The sequence below is a fragment of the Chenopodium quinoa genome, unplaced genomic scaffold (assembly GCF_001683475.1).
Source record: "Chenopodium quinoa cultivar QQ74 unplaced genomic scaffold, ASM168347v1, whole genome shotgun sequence".
In the NCBI taxonomy this organism is placed as follows: domain Eukaryota; kingdom Viridiplantae; phylum Streptophyta; class Magnoliopsida; order Caryophyllales; family Amaranthaceae; genus Chenopodium; species Chenopodium quinoa.
In genome coordinates, this window is record NW_018742770.1 from 4,040,226 (window position 1) to 4,061,972 (window position 21,747).

The following is a 21,747-nucleotide window of genomic DNA, read 5'->3' on the forward strand; positions in this document are numbered from 1 at the left end:
GCCACTTATAATACACCTTAAATCAATGCATACCGTCGCCCAACAGGATACAAAGGTTAAGTTTGGAAACATCGAAACAAAACCGACACTGATCACTAATCACTAATCACTGATCAATGGTTTTGATTAAGGCATTCAATAAAAATTCCACTGACAACATTGCAAAGCTAACCATGGAATAGAAATACTGCAGCAGCAAATTCTCAATTGGCTTTCATTAGAAGATTTCACTGAGAAGTTGCTTATAATGGTATTATCCGATCAGCTTAAAGTGGAACATTATTAATACCAATAAAAAATATGCAGAGCATAAAATGATAATAGACTCGCACTGCCAAAACATCAAAGTAGACATTACTGTACAGCAAGCTCAAATAAAATTTTACAAAATTGTGGGACCTATTCTATTCTATTGAACTGCTAGCCTTTGGAGATGATCCAAGAACACCTCAAAACTGACGTCGTCCGTGAAAATGAGATCTCCACCAGGAGCCATAGAGGCACCAGAGTTGTATGTAGCTGAAGGATTTAACTTTGCCAGAAGAAAGCGGGCCTAGACAAGCATTAAGAAAGAAAAGTCAATTTTACTTGGACAAGGTGCAAAATGAGCACTCCAAGATAACGAGCACAAAAGCATAAATTGATTATCAGCCCAACAAAGTACTGGTAGTTGCTGTAGTTCAGAGGAAGACCTTTGTTTTGTGTTTGCTTCACAGATAAGATACTCAGGTAATTAAAAAAATAGTTGGCCTTTATTCATACAGAAAATTTGTAGACCTTCGAAAACAGAAAGAGGGACAAAAAAAAATAAAGGAGTAATGTACAGAAGTTTAGAAGTTAGAGATCAATGCACTGCTGACTTAAAAGGCATATTTATCATTCATAGAGGGAGACTAGAAATATAAGGAACTGCTCTTCAGCACACATTATGACCACAATTAACATAGATATCCTATATAAAGCAAATAATCTTACAAATGCAAACCTAACAGTATTACAGTTCATCCTATTTATTCTAAGAGTTTTCAGTATGAGAAATACCTGAGAGCCATACTGATCACAGATAACTAAGCGTGGAACTGGAAACCTCTCTTTGATCAAAGCATTGGCATCGTCTTTAGGAACTTGCAACAAGTGGGCAAATTCCTGAGAAAAAAGAAAGGAAGAACCCGAGTCAAAGAAAGAACAATCAAACAGCTGGCAAATAGTAGATAACACAAACTCATTGTGAAACCTAGTTATTTCATATACCACAATCACAGACTAAAGTAACCCAACAAGGAAAACATTGACCTTGTAATCAGGCTGATCTTGGTATCCAGCCTTACGCCACTGAGCAATCGTTTGACCATGAAATATGACAATAGTGAAATATGAGTCTAGTAGCAATATCCTATCTGGAGCTACAGAAGCGACGTCGAGAAGAGCAGGTTCAGGAGGTGATTGTAAGGAATAGGAAATCAGTGAAGGCTGAATCATCACTACCGAGTTGGCTACATTTTCCCGATTTAAAATCATTCTGAAGTATGCAGTCTCATCAGGGCTGTTGTTGAACACCTAATAAACAATAATATAGTAAGCTGCTTTCATGATTTTACAATCATCTAAGATCCCACAATAGAAAATTGTATACCTGAACAAACTGAGATCTCCTTAGATGAAAAATAAATTGAGGAAATATTGAAAACCGTGGTGATAGGCTAAAAGAGTTGGGATTTTCCTTTTGGTAATCTCCATATTTTGAGCATAGACGTATCAGTGATCTATCAAGCCATCGTATTGGGTCAAACTCTGCCTGCATGTGGAAATATTTTTTTGGTTAAAGGATGAAACAAGAAAATGTAAAAAATTGTTTAAAACAAAACCTAAATCAGTATTCCCCATTAAAAGTTACCTCATTCTCCATCTTGAATGAAACTAAGCGTGCCAGAGTAACAGCAGCCGCTTCTTGATCAAATCCCGCAATCAACTCCTAAGCAATATAGATGGAAAAACGTGTAAATAACATAAAACAACTATAGTAAGAGGCTAAATAACCCATAAAGCAACTCCAGCATGGGAGAAGAAGTTCAAGATATTCCAACAAGCAATAATGGGAGATGACTAGTAAGAATCTGAATCATAGTTTGTTCACAAATAGTTCTTTTTCCTGTATCTGACTTCTACATTTAATTTCTAAGCTCCTTTTTGTGGTGGTGGGAGGGGCGGGGAGTGGGGAGGGGGGCACAAATTGATATTAGGAGGGGAAGTCAATCGAGACCCAAATTCATGAATATAAAAAATAAAAGAAATAAAAAAAACATTGAAATTGCACCTAAAATTTTAAAATTACTACCAAACGTGTTTCAATGAACTTTCATTATGAAACGTTTCTGATACGAATATGCAGGTCATGCCATGCAGCAGAAATGCCAAGCGTAGTAACATGTACAATCAACTAACTTTTGATCAAATATCCTAGAATAAAGAAAGGCAATACAAAATACAAATAGCAGGAATACCTGTGTGCTTCCTGGACCAGAAACCCATCGCCTAGAAATAGTAGAAATACGAAGTCTCATACGACCACTAATATGTTGATAACTGAGAAAATTATGTAATAAGTAAGAATATGTTCACCATCTAGCAAGCACTGAAGCACAATATGTCAATAAGAAAGGGAACAACCAAGAAAGTGAAAGGTTATGCTCATACTAAGTCAAAAACTGTAGGTAAAACAGGTTGCTAGTGGCTTCACCAATAGCATCAGGGCTCTCCTTCTTTGCAATGTCAAAATAGATGCATAAAGTTGTAGCTTTGTCAAGTCCACACAACTTCCATGCACTTGTGTTTCCCTGACCAATAACGGTTTCCGAACAAAGTAGACCTTTCTGCACCAAAGCATTGGACATGAACATCAAAGATCCGCAAGCACAAGTATGAAAATAAACAAACTTAAAACACAAATTAACCTTTTCAAGTGATGCACAGGGACCAAGAATTCCCTGAATCTTCATATCTTTTGAGCAGCTAACCTCAAATATACCACTGCACACAAAAATTTGATTAGGCCAACTGCCATTATCACCTATGCTAAAAGTCTGAATAAGAAAGTTCAGCACCAAATGTCTGAATGTTAAAAAATCCAACCACCGACATGGTTGCAGAAGAATCAATGCAAAATAACAATGCATTGTAATAGCAGAGTTGAGAATTCAAATTACTTGTAAGCCATGTATAAAATAGCAAGAACTATACAGCATAAAACAGTTCGATTTCTAAACTTCACAGATAAGATCAAAGAGGGCACTTTACACAGCCTGGTCTAGTAATTCTAAAACCAGGCAAACAGCCTTCTATAGCTTGTAAATAATAAATCTTCTAAGCTAATTAGCATTTGTTGGGGGGTGGGTGGGGAGAGAGAAGAAAGAGAAATACAAAGTATCACTGATCTTCAATAATGAACCATATAATCACCAATCACAGAAACTCCACCCAAATTCTGCCACATTCCAGTAAAATATTTTGAAAATGAATTACAATAATAATCAATGAGTCTTTTACTTCCCAGAATACTATCTGCCTTCCGTCTTAGTCTCGACTACTCTCTCTTATTAAAGATTATACAACTCCGATTTCGAGCGTCCATAATTGACTTGCAAATACAATCCCATTTTGAATAATCTTGTACAAATGAGTACCAAAGTCAATATTAATACGGATTTCGAAAATTCAAGATACTAGCTATTCATTCTGCCCCCATTTATTCTTTTTTAATAAGAAAATGGTCACCACAATTGCCATCTCAAACCAGCTGACCAACACAGATCTCCTAAATAATACACAAACAAATTAGCAATTGAAAATACGTAACTTGAGAGTTAAAGCAAAATCAAGAAATATTACATTCAGCCAAAGATTCCCAGTCCTTCGAATTTGGAGGGGTCAGTTGAAATTAGGGATGGCAATGGGTCGGATTTGGATCGGATTATGCAAAATCCGACTCCGACCTTACAAGCTGTCGGATTTTTTATCTGCCTCCACCTCCGACTCCGATCCGACTTATATTTTCATCCTCCGACTTTAAAAGTAATTTTGACCATAGCAACCAATATATAATCAACTTTAAAGACCAATAAATTCATAAATTGAATGATAAAAAATATATAAGTACATGAAAAAGTCGGAGTCGGATCGGATAAGTCGGATTCTAAGTAGACTCCAACTCCGACCCTCCTTTGACTCGGAGTCGAATTCGGATAATTATTTCTCGAATTCGGTTCGGATTTTTTTTCTTCGGATCGGATCGGACTAGGGGCGGATTCAGACTAGATTGCCATCCCTAGTTGAAATGCTCTTTTCCTATAGCAGGACTAAAGCAGCATGTATTTAACCCTAACCTTATTCACCATAAGCAAAGGCCCTCCATATACAAATTGAGCTTATGTTGATGTTGTCATTTATAGATGAATCAGATGGTGTAAATGAAAGGATTTTTTCTTTTTTTTTTTTTTTTTGGGGGGGGGGGTGGGGGGTGAGGTGGGGAGACAGAAAGTCTTTGAAGAAATTGCATAGATGGAAAAAAATTAGGGACAATTACCATAAAATCAAAATTTAAAGTATACAACTAGAAAATTGGTGAGAGCAGTGTTTTCATAGAGTCGAACCACTAGCTAGGCTGAAACGAAAAAGAATCTAAAGCACAAAACAACTCTGTGTTCCAAAACAAGGTTCTAAAGCGTAACAAATGTCCTGGATCAAGGCTCTCAAGTCTCAACATAATACAAATCAGTGCCAAAACAGGGTTCTAATAAATTAAAAATTTCAAAAGTGAAAGTCAATTAAATTAACCCAAACATGAAACCACTTACTCTTTGAAAACAAAAAAGGAAAACTTTCACTTACAAATCAATGCCACCCAGATCTGGCTTAAGAAAATCATGTTCATGTGCTGATTTCAAGCCAAAGCTTAAGTACTAGCCAACATATAAGTAAAAGAGAATCAGCACCAACTATTCCAGCACACTCCATACGACCCTCAATTGACATCAAAACCAAGACTATATAAAGCAATGATATTTCCTGCTCCAAAGGAAATGGAAAGTCTACCACAATGGATTGATACTTAAAGACATCATGAAATTAACTTCTACTGGAATGTAATAATACTACTATCGACAAATCTGGAAATTACACGTGACACATTATCAAAATAAGAAGCACCCTAAATAACTCCAGCCAAATTCTGGAAATATAACAGTTCAAAAGTGTACATAGATCAACAAAATTTCAACTGCCAAAAGTTACGATAGGTCAAGCATGATTTAAGCAGAGCCTTACTTTGACGCTGGTCCAAGATCATGTTCCCCAGCCTGGAAAACACGCTTCAGAGAGTCCTTAAAAACTGAATGGCCAAAACTTTCAGCAAGGACCACAAGACCGCCAGTACTTTCAACAGCAACTTTCATTTCAGCAAGCCCAACCTGATGTGTGAAAGATGATTACTGACATCAGGCCAATATGTCTAGGAAAATGTATATACAAGGCAGCAGAAGAGGCAAGGTAATAATACTTGCTCTCAAAAATGAATGTCTGCCAGCAAGTAGAAACAATATAATAAGATTTTAAATTTCAATACAATTTAATATGAAATAGTATAAAACAAGGCGAGAGCTCTTTGTTGGCTTGCACCAAAGGTATTTTCTCAGTTGGGAGTTATGCCTTAAGACCAACAATCCTCAAAGTCAGAGGGTGCCAATTGGATGTATACTCATATCAATAACTATTAATAAACTGTAACGAAATCATATTTCCCCTATTCTTTCCACAAAGTGCTGTTGGGAATACAGAAAGCATAGTAGAAGAACAGATCCAGACATTTCAGCTCACCTGAACAAGCATATAGACATTGGAACAGATTTGTCAATTACTACCTCACCAGTTCACCACCACACAAAAGTATGTGTATTATACTATTATTCCTTCAAAAAGATATAGGCCTATATAAAAAGTACAATCCTACAGCAACGTAACTTCTGAAATTGTATTTCACTTTTTGAATATATTGACTCCTTAAAGGGCACATTATAAAGACAAGAGTGATGAGATGTAATACTGGCAATAGCATTTTGCAAGCAATCAACTCAAAACCCCAAGAAAATTCTTATTCACAAAGCCAAAACACATATTGATACCTGATCTAGAGCACACGCAAAAAGGTCAACAATGTGCCCTTGGTGTACAAGCTGCTTAGAAAGTCCTTCATAGAATTTAACAGCTTTATGATAATATGGAGCAGAATCCTTATCCAGATCCTTGTGAGAACGAATTGGCTCAGATAAGTTCTTTGAAACAATCTGCAAATAGGGAAAAAAAAAACCATTAACCACAGTTCAGAAATGTAAGGCCTTGACTTATCAACAAGAAATCAGGAAACCTACAACAGAAAATGACATCAAGTAGACGGGATAAAGTCTCGAAAAATATTAAGGTATGCGTCATATGACTCATATGAGGTAGTTCAAGTAAGGTCCTATTCACCTCACCTTACAAAAATAATATTCAATTATGTAAAAATAATTTCATTCCACTTAGGAGTCATTTGGTTGGATCGTTTGAAATGGGTTGGAATGAAGTTGGAATCCATCCCATCGGTTTTCTGTTTGATTGAGCTTTTTAACTATGAAATCTCATATCCAAGGGGTTCTAACTCTACCTCATATGTATGCAATCCCATACCCACATCTCCCCTAAGATTCAAACATTCATTTTATTAATGAAGCATATAATCCATTCCAACAATAAAACCAAACAACTTTAGACTAGTATGGGTTTTACAATCTATACCTCTCTAGTATGAGATTCTAACCAACCCATTCCAATTTAATGAAACAAATACCTCCTTAAAAATTTAGTTCAGTAAAAATCAATAACTTAACAGAGAAATAAAATAAAGAATTAGTAAAAATAATTTGAATTCAGCAAAATTAATTTCAGTTTAGTAAAAATAATTTTAGTTCAGTAAAAATAATTTCAGTTTGAAAAATTAATTTCAGCTCGACAAAAATAATTTCAATCCCGTAAAAACAATTTAAGTTCATCGAAAATAAGGTGAAGTGAATACGGCGGGGGCCGAATAGAATCAAATAAAAAAAAATCATCAACCTTACTTCAAACATGCAAAAGACATGTTCTGGACAATATCTGTTTTCTTCGGCTTCAATTATTCAGGACTACAAAAGTGTGAAGGTAGCATATCAGGTTTTTCAACACACAATTGGGCAACTATTCCAAATACATTGTCTCAGGCAGATGGGTGAAACCTCCACCAAAGAACTGGGGCTCTAGCAATAGGGTCTATTCGCATCTTTCTTTTATTAAGAACTTCCCCTTACATTTTAAAAACCAGAGAGCACACAAGTGACATAATTACCCCAAGCCAGAAATAACCTACTGCTTACAAAAGTTAGAGTAACTATGTAAAGTTTTCTTCACAGATCAATACTAAAAAATTTAAGGTTGGAATAGAGCATTTCAAAGAAGAAAACTTACAGCGCCCGGCCCTTCTGTTGATGGGCCACCAACAAAAGCCATAATCCTAGCTCCTGATCCAGGAACGCAAGCACCCAACACATGGGCAGCAATACTGAGCGCTGTGCCAGTACATCTACTTGCCCTCTGATCTGAAGGCACTCCCCAAGGATCCTTTTGAAGCTCTTCTAACAGCTACACCCACCCGATCACAAATACATCAGCAAGAAGTCAATACCAATCAATTCCGCAACAGCAGAAACAACACAACAGCTACGAAGCAAGAAACAAGCCTCCCCGTATCATATTGGACCATACAATTATAAATGTAAGCATGAATGTACGTCTTATATTAGTAAAAGTACACTCCAAACTGTATAAATCAAAAGTAATAAACTCATAATCATTCATTCAATTCTGTATCAATAATAGTGTTTTATCAACATCATCAAATCATTCATTCAAACCAAACACACATTAATCAAACATAAGATATCAACAAACATGATCAAAAGCTATACCGAATTCAACGTAAACTCGCACTCGGAAGCAGGCAACAAGAACCTCGCAATGCTTTCAGAAGTCAAACCATCTCTAACACCAGCAACAACCCCAGCAGCCGGTTTCGGCTTCCGATCAAAAAAATTCAACTGCTCCATCACCTTATCTTTACTAACCTCCTTAGACCCTTTAAACACATAACACTTAGGAATCCCACTACCCCCACCAGAAAACCCTAATTCATGAACTTGAACAAAACTCCCAAATGTAATAAACCCAATTAGAGCATCATCCGGCATCAAATCCAACGCCTGAGACAAAGCCAATTTCAAATACCCAATTTCTTCCTCAATCAAACAATTATCAACAACAAATAAATAAACTAAAGGGGTATGATTTTGGGCGTGCAATTCAGGGAGTGGTTCATATTCAATTGTAGTGTATTCTGGGTATAATTCAGCAGGAAGATTAGCATCAGAAATCGAAGCGTAATGTTGGGGGAAGTGATTTCGATTGAAACAAAAAGGGCAGATCCAGATTTTGGCAGCATAATCGATGACAGCAAAAGGGTTGAGAATTGATCGACAAGAACGACATCGAAGAGGAGAGTAAGGAAGAATTGGAAGATTAGGGAAGGGTTTTAATGGAGTATAGAGAAGAGAAACAGGGATAACAGAATTGCTTGATTCTTGTTTTGTGCCTGGGATTACGTTCCATGGCATTCGAACTCCATCTTTGGATTCTAGGTCTAGGAATTCCGCCATTGTTGGAGCTTCAAGGTGAAGATGAAAATGGTGATCTTGAAGATGGGTTGATTTGAAAATTGATGATCACTGTAAACTGTGATCAGTGTGAAGGAAAAACTGGAAATTGATCAAGAATGTTTCGAGTGTTTGACAAGAATGCAAGTGATCAAACTGATCAAATGTTGCTCCCCTCACTTTCGGTTTTTTTCTTTTTTTCTTTTTTTTTCAACAAAACATTTATTTAATTAAGGCAAGGACAAAAATAGAAATGCCCAATATTGAATATAACTCTCGTTTGGACTAATTGTAACACTTTCATATCCATTTGTTATGTTATAGAGTGTGATCAGCTATTTAATTGGTTCAAGTGTGTAATACTCCGTGCTAATCAATTTTTTTTTTCATTGGTGCAAGTGTGTAATATCTTGCTCGTTTGTGAGAAACACTCGTTCCATGAAATACACATACTACGGTCCTTTCTTGGACTTTCATAATATTTTAATATGTCATCATTACTATTATGAAATTTAATATGTCGTATTTAATTTTAGTTAAGTTAATTTCAATTCAATTATGCAAATTTCATTTTATTTCAGTTTAGCAAGTGAATTTAGTACAAAAGAATGAGGCCTAATTGCTCTATGGTGCTTCAAAGTGTTATCAAATTATCAATTTTTTTACATGATAACAACATAAGCAATGACTTATACAATCTAAGTGTCCCAACTTACTTGTTCTAACTAATGCTTGTTGTCACATCTTTTGGAATTTTGGGTGATTGTGTACATCATACAGTTGACCTTTTTTATATGAAAAAACATAATACTATTACATATTTACTTTTAAAAGGCATACCACTATAAAAAATAAGAGTTTTTTAGCAACTAAGTTTGGCAACAAATTTTTACAAAACGTTGCAAAATAGGAACAAAAATAATTTTTTTTTCATTGTCTACTTAAAAGCGACATTTTATGCTTTACTTTTTAGTAATTAATGGCTACGATTTTTTGTTTGTTGCTTTTTAAAACAAATTTTCTTACTAGTTGTTCCTAGATAGCATCATATTTTTGTCATGTTGCCAAATAGAACCAAACTATGGCAACTAATATTTTATGGCCCTGCTTGGCAATTGGCTGTTGGTTGTTGGCTGTCGGCTGTTTTAGTTGGCTGGTTTGACTGGTTGTTTAGATTGGCTTTTGAGTTGGCTGTTTGACTAGAGTTGTAGTGTTTGGTAAATTGGCTGTTGGGTGCTAGCTGTTGTTAAACTATATCAACACTAATGAACTAATATAATACTTTAATATTAATTAAAATAATAAATTATTGGTAATTATAATTGTAAATTAATTATTAATTATTTACAATAAGTTTACAATAATTTAATAATAATTAGTTATAATTTAAATTAATTAATTATTGGTTATAAATTACTAATAATTGTATATTACTCCATATTAATACATATTATTAAAAACTAATTATTGAATGATAATAATTAATTATTAATTATAAAATATTAAATACTATTATTAAAACTAATTATTAAGTACTAATAATTTATGTTTCAAAAAAAATATTAATTATTAATTACTAATTAATTATTACTAATTAGTAATTATTAATTAGTAATTATTTATGTCAACAAGCCAAAAGCCATAAGCCATAAGCCAAAAGCTGCTCCAACTAGCTTTTGGCTTTTGGCTTTTGGCTTAAAAGCCAGCTTTTCAGCCAGTTAAAAAAGCCACTAACCAAACATGTTTTTGGCTGTTTGACCAACTTGAAAAAGCCAAAGGCCAACTGAAAAGCTGGTTTCCAAACACCCCCTATAACGAACAAAGGCAATGAATTATTGTCATTAGAAACAAAGTCGTCTAAACTATTGTTGCTAGATGACAACATACTTTTTAAATGTTGCCATTTACCAATTGAAATTTTTATTTGTTGTTATCGGAGATACTCTTTTTATTATTTGTTGTTATAATGAAATCAAATTATAGTTTATTGTCATTGGAAACAAGTTGTGTTACAGTTCGTTGTCAATCTATATGTAGGCCACCTTTATATTTGTTGCCATTGGAGATACTCTTCTTAATTTTTGTTCCTATAATAACATCAAAAAGAGACGGATTTCAATTCCGTCTCTAATCTAGAGACGGTATGTGAAACGCTAAACATCGCCCGCAATTTACCATATAAAGCCCACAAATATGTTATGATTTGACCATTATGCCCTTTTGCTAAAATTGAGATAATCTCGGTGTAAAAAATGTGGAGCCGTACTGGCTCGTCGGGGGAGACCGGATGGCAGGCCGGAGATGCGGGGGACGCCGGAGGTACGTCGTCGTCGACGGAAAACGAGGTAAGTGACCGCTAAAATTCACGGTTTACCGTCGTAGTGGCTACGGCGCCTAGGGTGGACGCCCAAACCGTAGCCTGGACGTCCAAGCCGGACGCCAGAACCACCAGAGTGGCGTCCAGGCTAGACGCCCAGACCACCAGAGTGGCGTCCAGCCCAGACGCCCAGACCACCAGACTGGCGTCCTGGGCAGACGCCACTCCACTGGGTGAGGCGGCCCTGCCAGGCGCCAGTCCAGTGGGTGTGGCAGCCCTGGCAGACGCCACCTTTAATAATTAATTTTTATTTTTTCCTTTTTGATTTTGTTGTTGTTTTTTATTTAATTTTTTTGTGAAAATAAAAAATCGAAAATGATTTTTTAAAAAAATTCGAAATGGGTTTTTTGTAAATTAAATTTGAAAATTCGAAATAGGTTTTTTTAAAATTAAATTTGAAAATTCGAAATGGTATATTTTTAAATTTAGTTTGAAAATTCGAATTGGGTTTTTATAAAAATTAAGTTTGATTATATATAATTATGTTTTTTTTGTGTTAATTATGTGGAAATATAGAAATTAAATGTATTATCCGTTAAATGTATTTATTGTAATATATAATTGATGCAGGAATATGGTGGAGACGGAAATGATTACAGTGAGATATTTGGACATGATGGTCCATTCGAAGAAGCTCAACATGCGATTGATTGGGCAAAACAGGTTGCAATTGCAGCTGGATTTTGCTTGGTAGTAGCAACTCATAAATCTCAACGGGATGGTAGAATGGATCGCATTTTGAGATGTGACCGTTATCGCAAAAGAGAAGAAAGAGATTTTCGTACAGCCACTCGGTTTGACACAAAGCGGAAAGGTTGTGGGTGTGAGTTCAGAGTAAAGGTTCGACAACTACGGAGTCGTGACGGTTGGGAAGTGATAGGTTACTCTAAATGGGGGTATCACAACCATGAGATGATAGTATATGAAGAGGGTCATCGACAACTAAGCGGCTTAAGTCCTGCTGCGAAACTAGTTGTGAAAGAAATGAGTGATGCTCAAGTGAAGCCTGCTAAAATATTAGCATCTGTGTTAGAGAAATTTCCAGAAGACCATCCAAACCGAAGACACATCTACAACGTCAGACAGCAACTCAGGTTTGAACGGTCAGAGGGAAGGAACCCTATACAGCAGCTGCTACACCAGGCACAATCACGTGGTTACCTGTTCTGGTTTGATTCTGATGAAGATACAGCGGAGGTGACTCATCTTTTCCTTGTGCATCCTGATTGTGCTGATATGATCAAGTCTTGGCCATTTGTGATTTTGATCGACTCAACGTACAAGACAAACAAGTACAAGTTCCCTCTGGTTGAGATGGTTGGGATGGCTCCAACGAACCAGAACTTTCTGATTGGTCATGCAATCATCAGGGATGAGACGGCTCCAAGTTATTATTGGGTTTTGGAGAAGCTGAGAAACTACATCGGGCCTAATGTTCATCCAGCAGCCATCGTCAGCGACTGTGAGGGAGGTCTCTTTGCCCCCATAGCAGAGCTGTTTCCCGAATCGAACCACTTATTGTGCACATGGCACATCAACAACTGCGTGAAAGTGAAAGCCTACAACCTTTTCAAGAAGAATTTGGAAATGGCAGAGAGATTGGTGAATGGTAAGTGGCGGAAGATCCTACAGGCTACCACAGAGGAAGCGTATGAGCGAGCATTGGCTAACTTCAGGGATTCGTACCAGTGGTGTCCGGCACTGGTGGACTATGTGATGCATCAATGGGTCCCTCATAGGGAAAAGTTTGTCAAATATTGGACAAACCAGGTACTTCATTTTGGGAACACTACAACATGTAGAGTTGAGAGCGCTCATAGAGCTACCAAGGACTGGATTGATTCATCGACCGCTGCTTTGGATACACTGTTCGCTAGACTGAACAAGTCAATTGAAACTCAGAAGAACGACATCAGGAACTCTCTAGAGGACTCCAGACGACGACATGGTACGATGTATAGCCATTTTATATTTAAGATTCTCCATGGTCGTGTGTCGCACTACTGCTTGGGGTTGATTCTCACCGAGCTGAACAGGGTGAGGGACTTGGCTGACGAAGTGTATACTCGGTGTGGGTGTACTATTTCAGTAACTCATGGATTACCTTGCGCATGCACCATTCATCGCGTTATTACAGAAGAAAGGGCGTCGTTACATGTTGATCAGGTCCATTCATTCTGGAGGACGCTTGTTATTGGTGAGCATGCAGACAATCAAACGGCCGACCGTGAACAGGAAGAGTTGGAGCAGTTCCGTTCGATGTACGACCGAGTGTCCTCCAGCCATCCTTCTATTATTCGTGACGCTACTCATGTGCTTCATGACATGTTCCACCCGTCTAACTTAGATTATGAGGAACCCGAAGGAGTTGACCGTCCTCGAGGTCGACAACGGCGGAACAGGAGTGCGTTTGAGTATATCCGTGGTCTTGGTCGTGGTCGTTCTCGTGGTCGGACATCGTCATCTAGTCGTAGTCAATCTTCATCGTCTGTGAATATGCCCCTGAGAACTGGTACGTTTTGGTTGTTTTTATTGCACATAGTTTTAAAGTGTTACTCCTGTCTTCTTAACTGTCTATAATTAATTATTTGGTGAATAGGAAGAAACGATGTTGATCAGTTTCCGTACAAGGAAAGGATACCTGCGATCATCATGTCGTACGTGGAAGGGTGGAATGATGTAATCGGAGATGGTAACTGCGGATTCCGGGTCGTGGCTGATGTTTTTCAAATGGGCGAAGACAACTACGGTTTGGTGCGTGAGTTGATGTACAGCGAAATTGCCTCTAACCGAAATGTTTATCGTCATGTGTACCAGGATGACTTGGATGGCGCTCTCCGGCGTATCCGGTGGGGAGGTGGACCTTGCGGCGAAAATCATTATTTTGACGCGCCCCTAGATCTGTTTGCCGTTGCAAACATTTACAAATGCGCAGTCATGCATTTCGGCCTGGGAGTGCATAGTCAAGCTTATTATCCTTGTACCACGGTTCTCCCTTGGCGGTCGCGTGAGACTGTCACCACACCGGTCAGAGAGCTAGCTATTGCGTTTCTTGGGTCGTCATACAGACATTTCATCCGACTAGACATGTCAACCAATTTTCCGGTGCCACCGATTATACCTCGGTGGTACAACATTCGCACAGCGAGCGTAGAGGGTTGGGATGCGCTATATAATGACCGGATCCACGAATGGAACACCCTAGCTGCATTTTAGTTTTTCTTGTTTACATTCTTTATTTGTAATCTTATTTGTACGTTGCTCTTTTAATGAGAACATTAATATTTTATATTGTATTGCTTACTGCATTCTATATGTTGCATGGGTAAGTTGCGATCCACGAACGGTTATATCAAAATTTAAAAACAGCACTGATAATATGTTTAAGTTGGAAGCTAAAAGAACAATCTAAAATGTTACAATTTTACAACATAATGTCCAACATAATGCTCTATAAATAAAATACAATAACCATCAGTAATCCCTCCTCGACGACGACTCCCACTGCGCAAGGGTCTGTTCCAGACTATCAACAACAGCTCTCCCTGTTGCACTCATGTTGTCCTTCTCAAGAGAGAGTTTCTGAACGTCTTGCATTATCTTTCCCATCCACTGCATACAACAAAAAACAGAAGATGAAATACAATAACAACAAATAAAACTTAATTAAAAGACAACGATAAATATAATAAAAGACATACCGCTTCCGTGGCAGTAGGCGGTGGCACATAATCATCATCGCTGTGGTCGAGATCAGCGATCAACCTCGGGTGCGAATACCGGTTGAACCATTCCATGTAGTAATGGTCACACATGGGAGTAACCCCAGAGGGCGGCCGCTGCAACTCCGCTGTCCATAATCGAGCCACCATCGGAAACTGGTCCCACGTCCCGGTCATGATATCCGGCCATTCCACGACGTACTCCCTCGACGATGCAGGTCGGACCGCCTTCATCGGGCACGCCGGGGGAGGAGGGACAACTTGGACAAATCCAAGCTGGCGAAGACAACGCTGGGGCATGTACGCTTCAACGATGTCACGATACTGAATGAGTCCCGTGTACAGGGTCCTGGGTACCCTAACACTAGGGTTCGGGCCGAAAGGCATCCAGTTCACCTGTACAATTACAACATATAAAATATAATAACATGAATATAATATGTGCAAATAATAAAATGTAGACTCTATAAATAAACGTTACCTCTAAGGGGGACAGCCTGTCCAGCAATAACCGTATTGATCGGAGGCGGTCAACGGACTTCTTCTCCGAGCGGGGACTCCACGCACAAGCACGCGGCATCCCCTCATCAATAGGAACTGGGTCACGATGTGGTCGCAATGCAGGAAAATACTCGTATATCCAAGTCTGCAATAGAGTCAGACACCCAGTGATACCTGCCGCGTCAGCCCGACTCGCAAATCCTAGTTGGCGATACAAATACGCCAACGTAGCCGATCCCCAGGAAAACTGGCCTACACTGTTGGGGTCACACGCCTCTACGATGTCGCGTGGCCTGAGCTTGTTTCCGCCGCTTTTATCCGGAAACAAGGTACATCCGAGGAGTAGAAAAACATAAGCACTCAGCTGTGCGTCGGGCGTCCTACGTGCACTCGGGTACAAACACCGCTGCAACACAGATGCGATCTTCACACCTCCGTGTTCCCAAACACCTAGTGCCTCGGTGTACAGTGCAGCCCTGTCCACCGCCAACAACTCCGCCAGCGAATCTGCCTGATCCGCATCAGCCACAGCACAAAGTCGTTTACCCTCAACACGAATCCCCAGAATGGCCTCGACGTCATGTAACATGATCGTCATCTCACCGAACGGAAGGTGAAAAGAGTTTGTATCCGGCTGCCATCGCTCAATGAAAGCCGTGATCAGCGTACTGTCAATCTTATCGTGCATGGTGGCAGGAACGTGCTTCACCCTAGTGCCCTCCAGTCGCTCGAACATCTCGCTCTCCGCCGGCCAGGCCTCAGCCCATGTACGCAAAAAACTACAAGTCTTTTCCCGGGTATGACATTTCAACAACCCCGTAACTGAAGGCCTCTCCTGGTCCTCCCAAATACGGGCAGCTATGTGTCCTAGAAAGCTAGGAATCACACTCCCGTCAACAGGCCCACCGGGCACCTCACTCCTAACAACCCAAGAATCATTACCCGCCCTCGACCGTTTCCTGCTTGCCCCAGAGACAGTGGACGCAGATGATGTGCCAGATCTACTAACAAACCTACCACCCCTACCCTTACGCACCTCCACCATATGCGTCTCGTACATGTCATCAACCCTCTGACTGAATGGACCGTAATCATCATACGGTCCACTGCCATCGTCCACATCCTCATCCTCATCTGCGCCCTCCTCCTGCTCCTCCTCCTGGTCACCCTCCTCAGCATCATCATCGTCATCGTCATCCTCATCCCGACGGTGGATCCGTTCTCTACGAACTGAGGCCGAAATACCACGGGATCTGACATGTCTATGCCCCGACCTCTCCACTGAATAACTTCTACTAAGAAGCTCTATATTCTTCCCCCCACCATGACGACCCTACACAAAATTTTAAAATATATAAACATACAAAAATTTATACGATAAATAATCATCATCGCAAATCAAATACACTAAAAACAAACAAATAATAGTAAACAAAATATAAACGTAGAAAAAATACAACGAAATTGAAAAAATTTATAAAAATAAACAACAAAATATAAAAACAATTCAAAATTATATTACAAAAAAAAAAAAAAAAAAATTTAAAAACAATTTTTTAAAAAAATTAAAAAAAAAAAAAAAAAAAAAAAAATGGGGGGGGGGGCGCCCTGGCTGGACGCCCAGCCGGCGGTGGTGGCGCCAGATGCAGACACCGCCACCAGTTGGCTGGCGTTTGGGCTGGACGCCATTGCCACGGCTGCGGCGCTTAGACTAAACGCCACAACCGTGGCGGTGGCGTCCAGCCCAGGCGCCAGCCAACTGGTGGCGGCGTCTGCATCTGGCGCCACCACCGCCGGCTGGGCGTCCAGCCAGGGCGCCCCACCGCGTTCACGGCGGTTTTCCCCCTTTTTTTTTTTAAAACAAAATATACCTTTCCACCTTGGGACATCCTTCCCTCCGCCGCCGCCGCCACTTCCTTGCCTTGCCGCCTCGACATTGCCGTTATTTTGAATTTTTTTTTTTAGAGAGGTTGAAAGAAGATGAGCAATGAGAGTGTGAGTGATGAGAGTGTGAGTGATGAGAGTGTGAGTGTTTTTTTTTTAAGGTCAAGGGCAATTTTGGGAAACCAAGTGAATTTTGTGGGCTTTATGTAGTAATTTGTGGGCGATGTTTAACAAATCCCGGTTTTATTTCTCCTAATTTAAAGATAGAGTTTTCAATTATGTCTCTAATATTTCATTCACTTATTATCAATTATGTGTATAGAAGTAAACAAATAGTATTTGACATAGTTGGTTAGAGTTTCACCATGTGACTTTGAGGTCACAAGTTTGACTCTTACAAACTACTTGTCTTGAGACAAGACAATTAAAGATATTAATGGTCAAAGTTGCACCTCAACAAATGTGTCGGTCAAACTGATGTATTATATGTAAAAAAAAAAATTATAATTTTTCTTTGTGATGTATTATTGAATCACAATTCACAAAGCATGATAAACATAAATCTAATATAATATATATAAATAAAGTAGGTATTTTTTGAGAGCATTGGGGAGCACCACATAAGAAAAGGTATATTTTCGACCAATTAAAAATTAGATTTCTATTTTATTTTAGAATTAAAAAAATCACTCGCCACCTAAACAAAAGTGACGAATGAAATTTTAAATTTTTGCCATGTAGGTAAAAACGACGAATAGTAATTTATTAGGATTTTACCTAAACAAAAGTGACGAATGAAATTTTAAATTTTTGCCACGTAGGTAAAAACGACGAATAGTTATTTATTAGGATTTTAATTATTTAAGAACACTAAATTTTATCATTTTTATTTGTTACAAAACTAAAAATTATCTTTAGATATTAGGATTTATATTATTTAAAAAACTATATCATTTTTATTTGTTACAAAACTAAAAATTATCTTTAGATATTAGGATTTATATTATTTAAAAAACTATATCATTTTTATTTGTTACAAAACTAAAAATTATCTTTAGATATTAGGATTTATATTATTTAAAAAACTAAACATTATATTATAAATATCTGATGATATGATACTTTCATACAAAATTTTAAAACTTATAATGCAAGAAAAAAATTAAGAGATAACCAAAATAATATTTATATAAAAATTCGTGCATCGCACGCCACATAAGCAAAAATAATATTTCGACCAATGAAAAATTAGATTTATATATTAATTTAGAATTTTAATTTTCAGTCGCCATTTAAGAAAAAATTAACAAATGAAATTTGAGAATTGAAAACAAAAAATAGTAATTTCAGATTTAAATTATGAAAAAAAATTAAAATTATCTTTTATATTATATTTTACATTAGGATTTATATTATTTTAACAAATAATTAGAAATTAAAAAATATATTTTGATTTAATGATTTTATCTAACTATCCGATGAATGAGATAATATTTATTTCAATTTATAAATTCAAGTTTTATATACGTAAAATTTGAATAAGAATAATTTAAAACTTAACAAAATATTTTACCTTAAATTAATGTTAAAATAATAGAATAGAAAATAAAAACAAAAAATATTAAGAAATTACAAAAAAATATACAAAATAAAATATTTGAAAACCGTGCATCGCACGTGCTTACATCTAGTTATAACTAGATGAAGCCCGTGCAATGCACGGTTTGTTTGAATTTTTTAAAATAATATTTTTACATAGATATTTATGTGCTAAAAATTGTTAAATGTTTAGATAAAATTTCTGAAAATTAAAAGATAATATTTTATATTTAATTAATTTAAACTGGATAATCTCATTCACCAATTTTTCTTACGTGTCAGTTAAATTATTTAATTCTAAAAGAAATTAATAATCTCATATTTAATTGGCTACCACTAAAATTTATTATCCTACGTGGCGCGCTGAAAAAATTAAATCCTACGTGGCTCTCAAAAAACTCGGGAAAAAACTCCCCTTTATATTTAATAACTAGATGAAAGCCCGTGCGATGCACGGTTTTTTCATATATAAATCTCAAGAAAATATATTTTTGTATAGATTCTATGTTTTTTGTTTTAATTATCCCCAATACTCTCTAAAAATGCCTACTTTATTTATATATATTAGATTAGATTAATTTAAACTGGATAATCCCATTCATCAATTTTGCTTACGTGTCAGTTAAATTATTTAATTGTAAAAGAAATTAATAATCTCATATTTAATTGGATACCACTAAAATTTATTATCCTACGAACCCGCCACGAAAATGGATTGGTGGTCATCAATTTGAATATTTGTTGATATACTATGCCATGGTCATAATGTTTTAGGGTCAATGGCAGTTCAAAAATTGGCATCTTTTTCTTACTATTTATACCCTAAGTAATTTCACGGCACCCTCTCACTTGAAACCATCAAAGTCCCCTTCAATTTTGACCCAGTTTGTTCTTCCTTGACCCGCTTCTCTTATCCTAGAATGATCCATGCTTATATATATAGCTTTTGATCCTCCAAATATATAACATATTAAGCTCTTGAGCACAAGGAAAGTGTATCAAAACTCGAAAACAAAACTCGAAAGCAACATGGGAAAAGCATTGGATATTTTACTAGGAAGAAAATCTTCCAAGTTTAGTTTGCTAGAGCATGCTATCACTAGGAACTCATATCTCAAGAACCGGCAACAAGCAGTCTTCTCCTTTTCTCAGTCTGATGTTATCCAACTCCTCAACCTCGGTCATCAAGAACAAGCTCTTCTTCGAGTACTACTCTAATCACGCCACCTCTTACTAATATTGGATGCCCCAAGAACTACTCCCTCCGTCTGGAATTAACTATCACGTTGATATGGTGTATACCGTGATTTTAATATGACAACTGAATTTGGACGGAAGTTGTAATTCTTTAGATTTATTGATCGTTAACACATATTTATGAGCTAGTCTTATAACAATCTTCATCTGATCAACAGGTTGAGCATGTGATGAAGAGCAAGAACATGTTGGATGCTTTTGACATGATAGAATCTTACTGCCATCTTCTTAAGCAAAACATGTCATTGATTGAAAAAAAACAAGTTAGTGTTTATATATTTTCCTGTTTTATGATGTGTAATCAATGGAATAATACTGTATATTCTTTACAAGAATTTGCTCAAGCTTTATTGTTGTCCTGTTTGCTAAATATATGTAATTTGTTGTTTCAGAGAATGCCCTGATGATCTAAAGGAGGCCATAGGAAGCTTAATTTACGCGTCTTCAAGGTTTGGAGATTTTCCTAAACTACTGCACATCCGGGATTTTTTCAGTTCAAAGTTTGGGTAGGAATTTGTGTCTCAATCACTTGATTCTCCTAGAAATTTTGGTGTCAATGAAAAGGTAATTAGCACTATTAATTTCACATATGCTATAGGGGGCGTTTGCATAATATGGTTTAAACTCATACCTTATGTTTATTTTATGATTTTAAGAGTTTCAAACTCATACCTCAAAGGCTCAAACCCCCAAGGTATGGGGTTTAAAAACCTTGGGGGGAAGGTGGGTTTGGCTCATTCCTATACTTTTAGGTACTAAATAAAAGAGAAAAATTGCATTCCATAAGCATACCAAATATATGGTATTAAGAATAAAGTTCCAAACACATACCACTAAGGTTTCATTCCTGATTCCAACCCCATACCAGTCTGTGAACCAAACGTCCCCTTAAGGGTTTAGCCAAAGTATTCTATTTGGCTTTTCATACGCGCTATATCTTGTACTGTGGTTTGTATACGTCTTTCTGTGTTTCTTAGGTGCATGGTATAAGCTTTGATTAATTTTAAAGTACGTTGTTGATTTTTGTTACAGATTATACAGAAGCTATCAAGAAGAAGACCGAGTTTGGAAACCCAAACGAGCTTTCTTAGGGAAATTGCATCCAACAATGGCATCAGTTTGCAGTTATGCTGAGATGTTTTTCTTAATAACTCCATTCCTAAAATATGCATGTACAGCATTTCCGACTGAACCTTCGAAGGCAAAAAACAGGGCTAATCTTATTTTTCATAATAACTCCATTCCTAAGATAAGGAATTTGGTCTGTTCCTTAACGTACATATTTGTGATCGAAGACTGAAGAACGAGGTTGAAACACATTGCAACTTAAAGGGGCCGGGGTTTCTCTATGGTTGATCTCACTCGGAACAGGATAACTATGCAGCTGTGGAAGTTCCACCATTTGGACGTGAAACTGTATAGTATAACCACAATCTTATATGAAGCAAAAGCTATCATGGTGTTTTAATAATTTTATGTTCTTGTATGATAATCAATAAATACTTGTAAATTTTTGTATAATAATAATAATAACCATATAATTTAGTACCTCTTAGTCTAGCCATCTGTTTTGTTCATATAATGCGATCCTAAATACTTCTTCCGTTCTTTGTTTTTGCAACAAGTCAAGCTTTAT

The 21,747-nt window shown here is 37.1% G+C and overlaps 2 protein-coding genes across 4 annotated transcripts; one reads left to right on the top strand and one right to left on the bottom strand.

The window, feature by feature from the left end:
- Positions 1-185: 185 nt before the first annotated feature.
- Positions 186-9,099, bottom strand: LOC110724818 (protein transport protein SEC23-like). 2 transcript variants are annotated; one of them, XM_021904290.1, is made up of 12 exons: positions 8,031-9,092; positions 7,531-7,704; positions 6,174-6,335; positions 5,320-5,462; positions 2,952-3,027; positions 2,695-2,870; positions 2,502-2,583; positions 1,895-1,972; positions 1,634-1,795; positions 1,294-1,557; positions 1,042-1,146; positions 186-553 (listed from the first exon to the last, which is right to left on the bottom strand). In XM_021904290.1, exons 1-12 carry the CDS (start codon positions 8,772-8,774, stop codon positions 410-412), a joined length of 2,310 nt encoding a protein of 769 aa, XP_021759982.1. In that variant the 5' UTR covers positions 8,775-9,092; the 3' UTR covers positions 186-409. The 2 variants fall into 2 exon arrangements, with proteins under 2 accessions (XP_021759982.1, XP_021759983.1); XM_021904291.1 differs by lacking the exons at positions 186-553; positions 1,042-1,146 and having other exon boundaries at positions 1,409-1,543; positions 8,031-9,099.
- A 10,651-nt stretch (positions 9,100-19,750) lies between these two features.
- LOC110724550 (IST1 homolog) lies at positions 19,751-21,674 on the top strand. Of its 2 annotated transcripts, XR_002512005.1 has the most exons (4): positions 19,751-20,060; positions 20,270-20,374; positions 20,504-20,675; positions 21,144-21,674. XR_002512005.1 is itself a non-coding variant. In XM_021903965.1 (3 exons), exons 1-3 carry the CDS (start codon positions 19,884-19,886, stop codon positions 20,513-20,515), a joined length of 294 nt encoding a protein of 97 aa, XP_021759657.1. In that variant the 5' UTR covers positions 19,753-19,883; the 3' UTR covers positions 20,516-21,137. The 2 variants fall into 2 exon arrangements, 1 of the variants encoding a protein (XP_021759657.1); XM_021903965.1 differs by lacking the exon at positions 21,144-21,674 and having other exon boundaries at positions 19,753-20,060; positions 20,504-21,137.
- The last annotated feature ends 73 nt before the right edge of the window (positions 21,675-21,747 follow it).

Bases quoted from the DNA above. Each gene is read 5' to 3' on its own strand.
- LOC110724818 (XM_021904290.1), bottom strand. From the start codon at position 8,774: ATGGCGGAATTCCTAGACCTAGAATCCAAAGATGGAGTTCGAATGCCA. The intron at 1,147-1,293 runs GTCAATGTTTTC...CTTTTTTCTCAG, and splicing joins AAGATCAGCCTGATTACAAG to GAATTTGCCCACTTGTTGCA. The intron at 554-1,041 runs GTATTTCTCATA...ATGCTTGTCTAG, and splicing joins GTGATCAGTATGGCTCTCAG to GCCCGCTTTCTTCTGGCAAA.
- LOC110724550 (XM_021903965.1), top strand. From the start codon at position 19,884: ATGGGAAAAGCATTGGATATTTTACTAGGAAGAAAATCTTCCAAGTTT. The intron at 20,061-20,269 runs GTACTACTCTAA...TCTGATCAACAG, and splicing joins AAGAACAAGCTCTTCTTCGA to GTTGAGCATGTGATGAAGAG.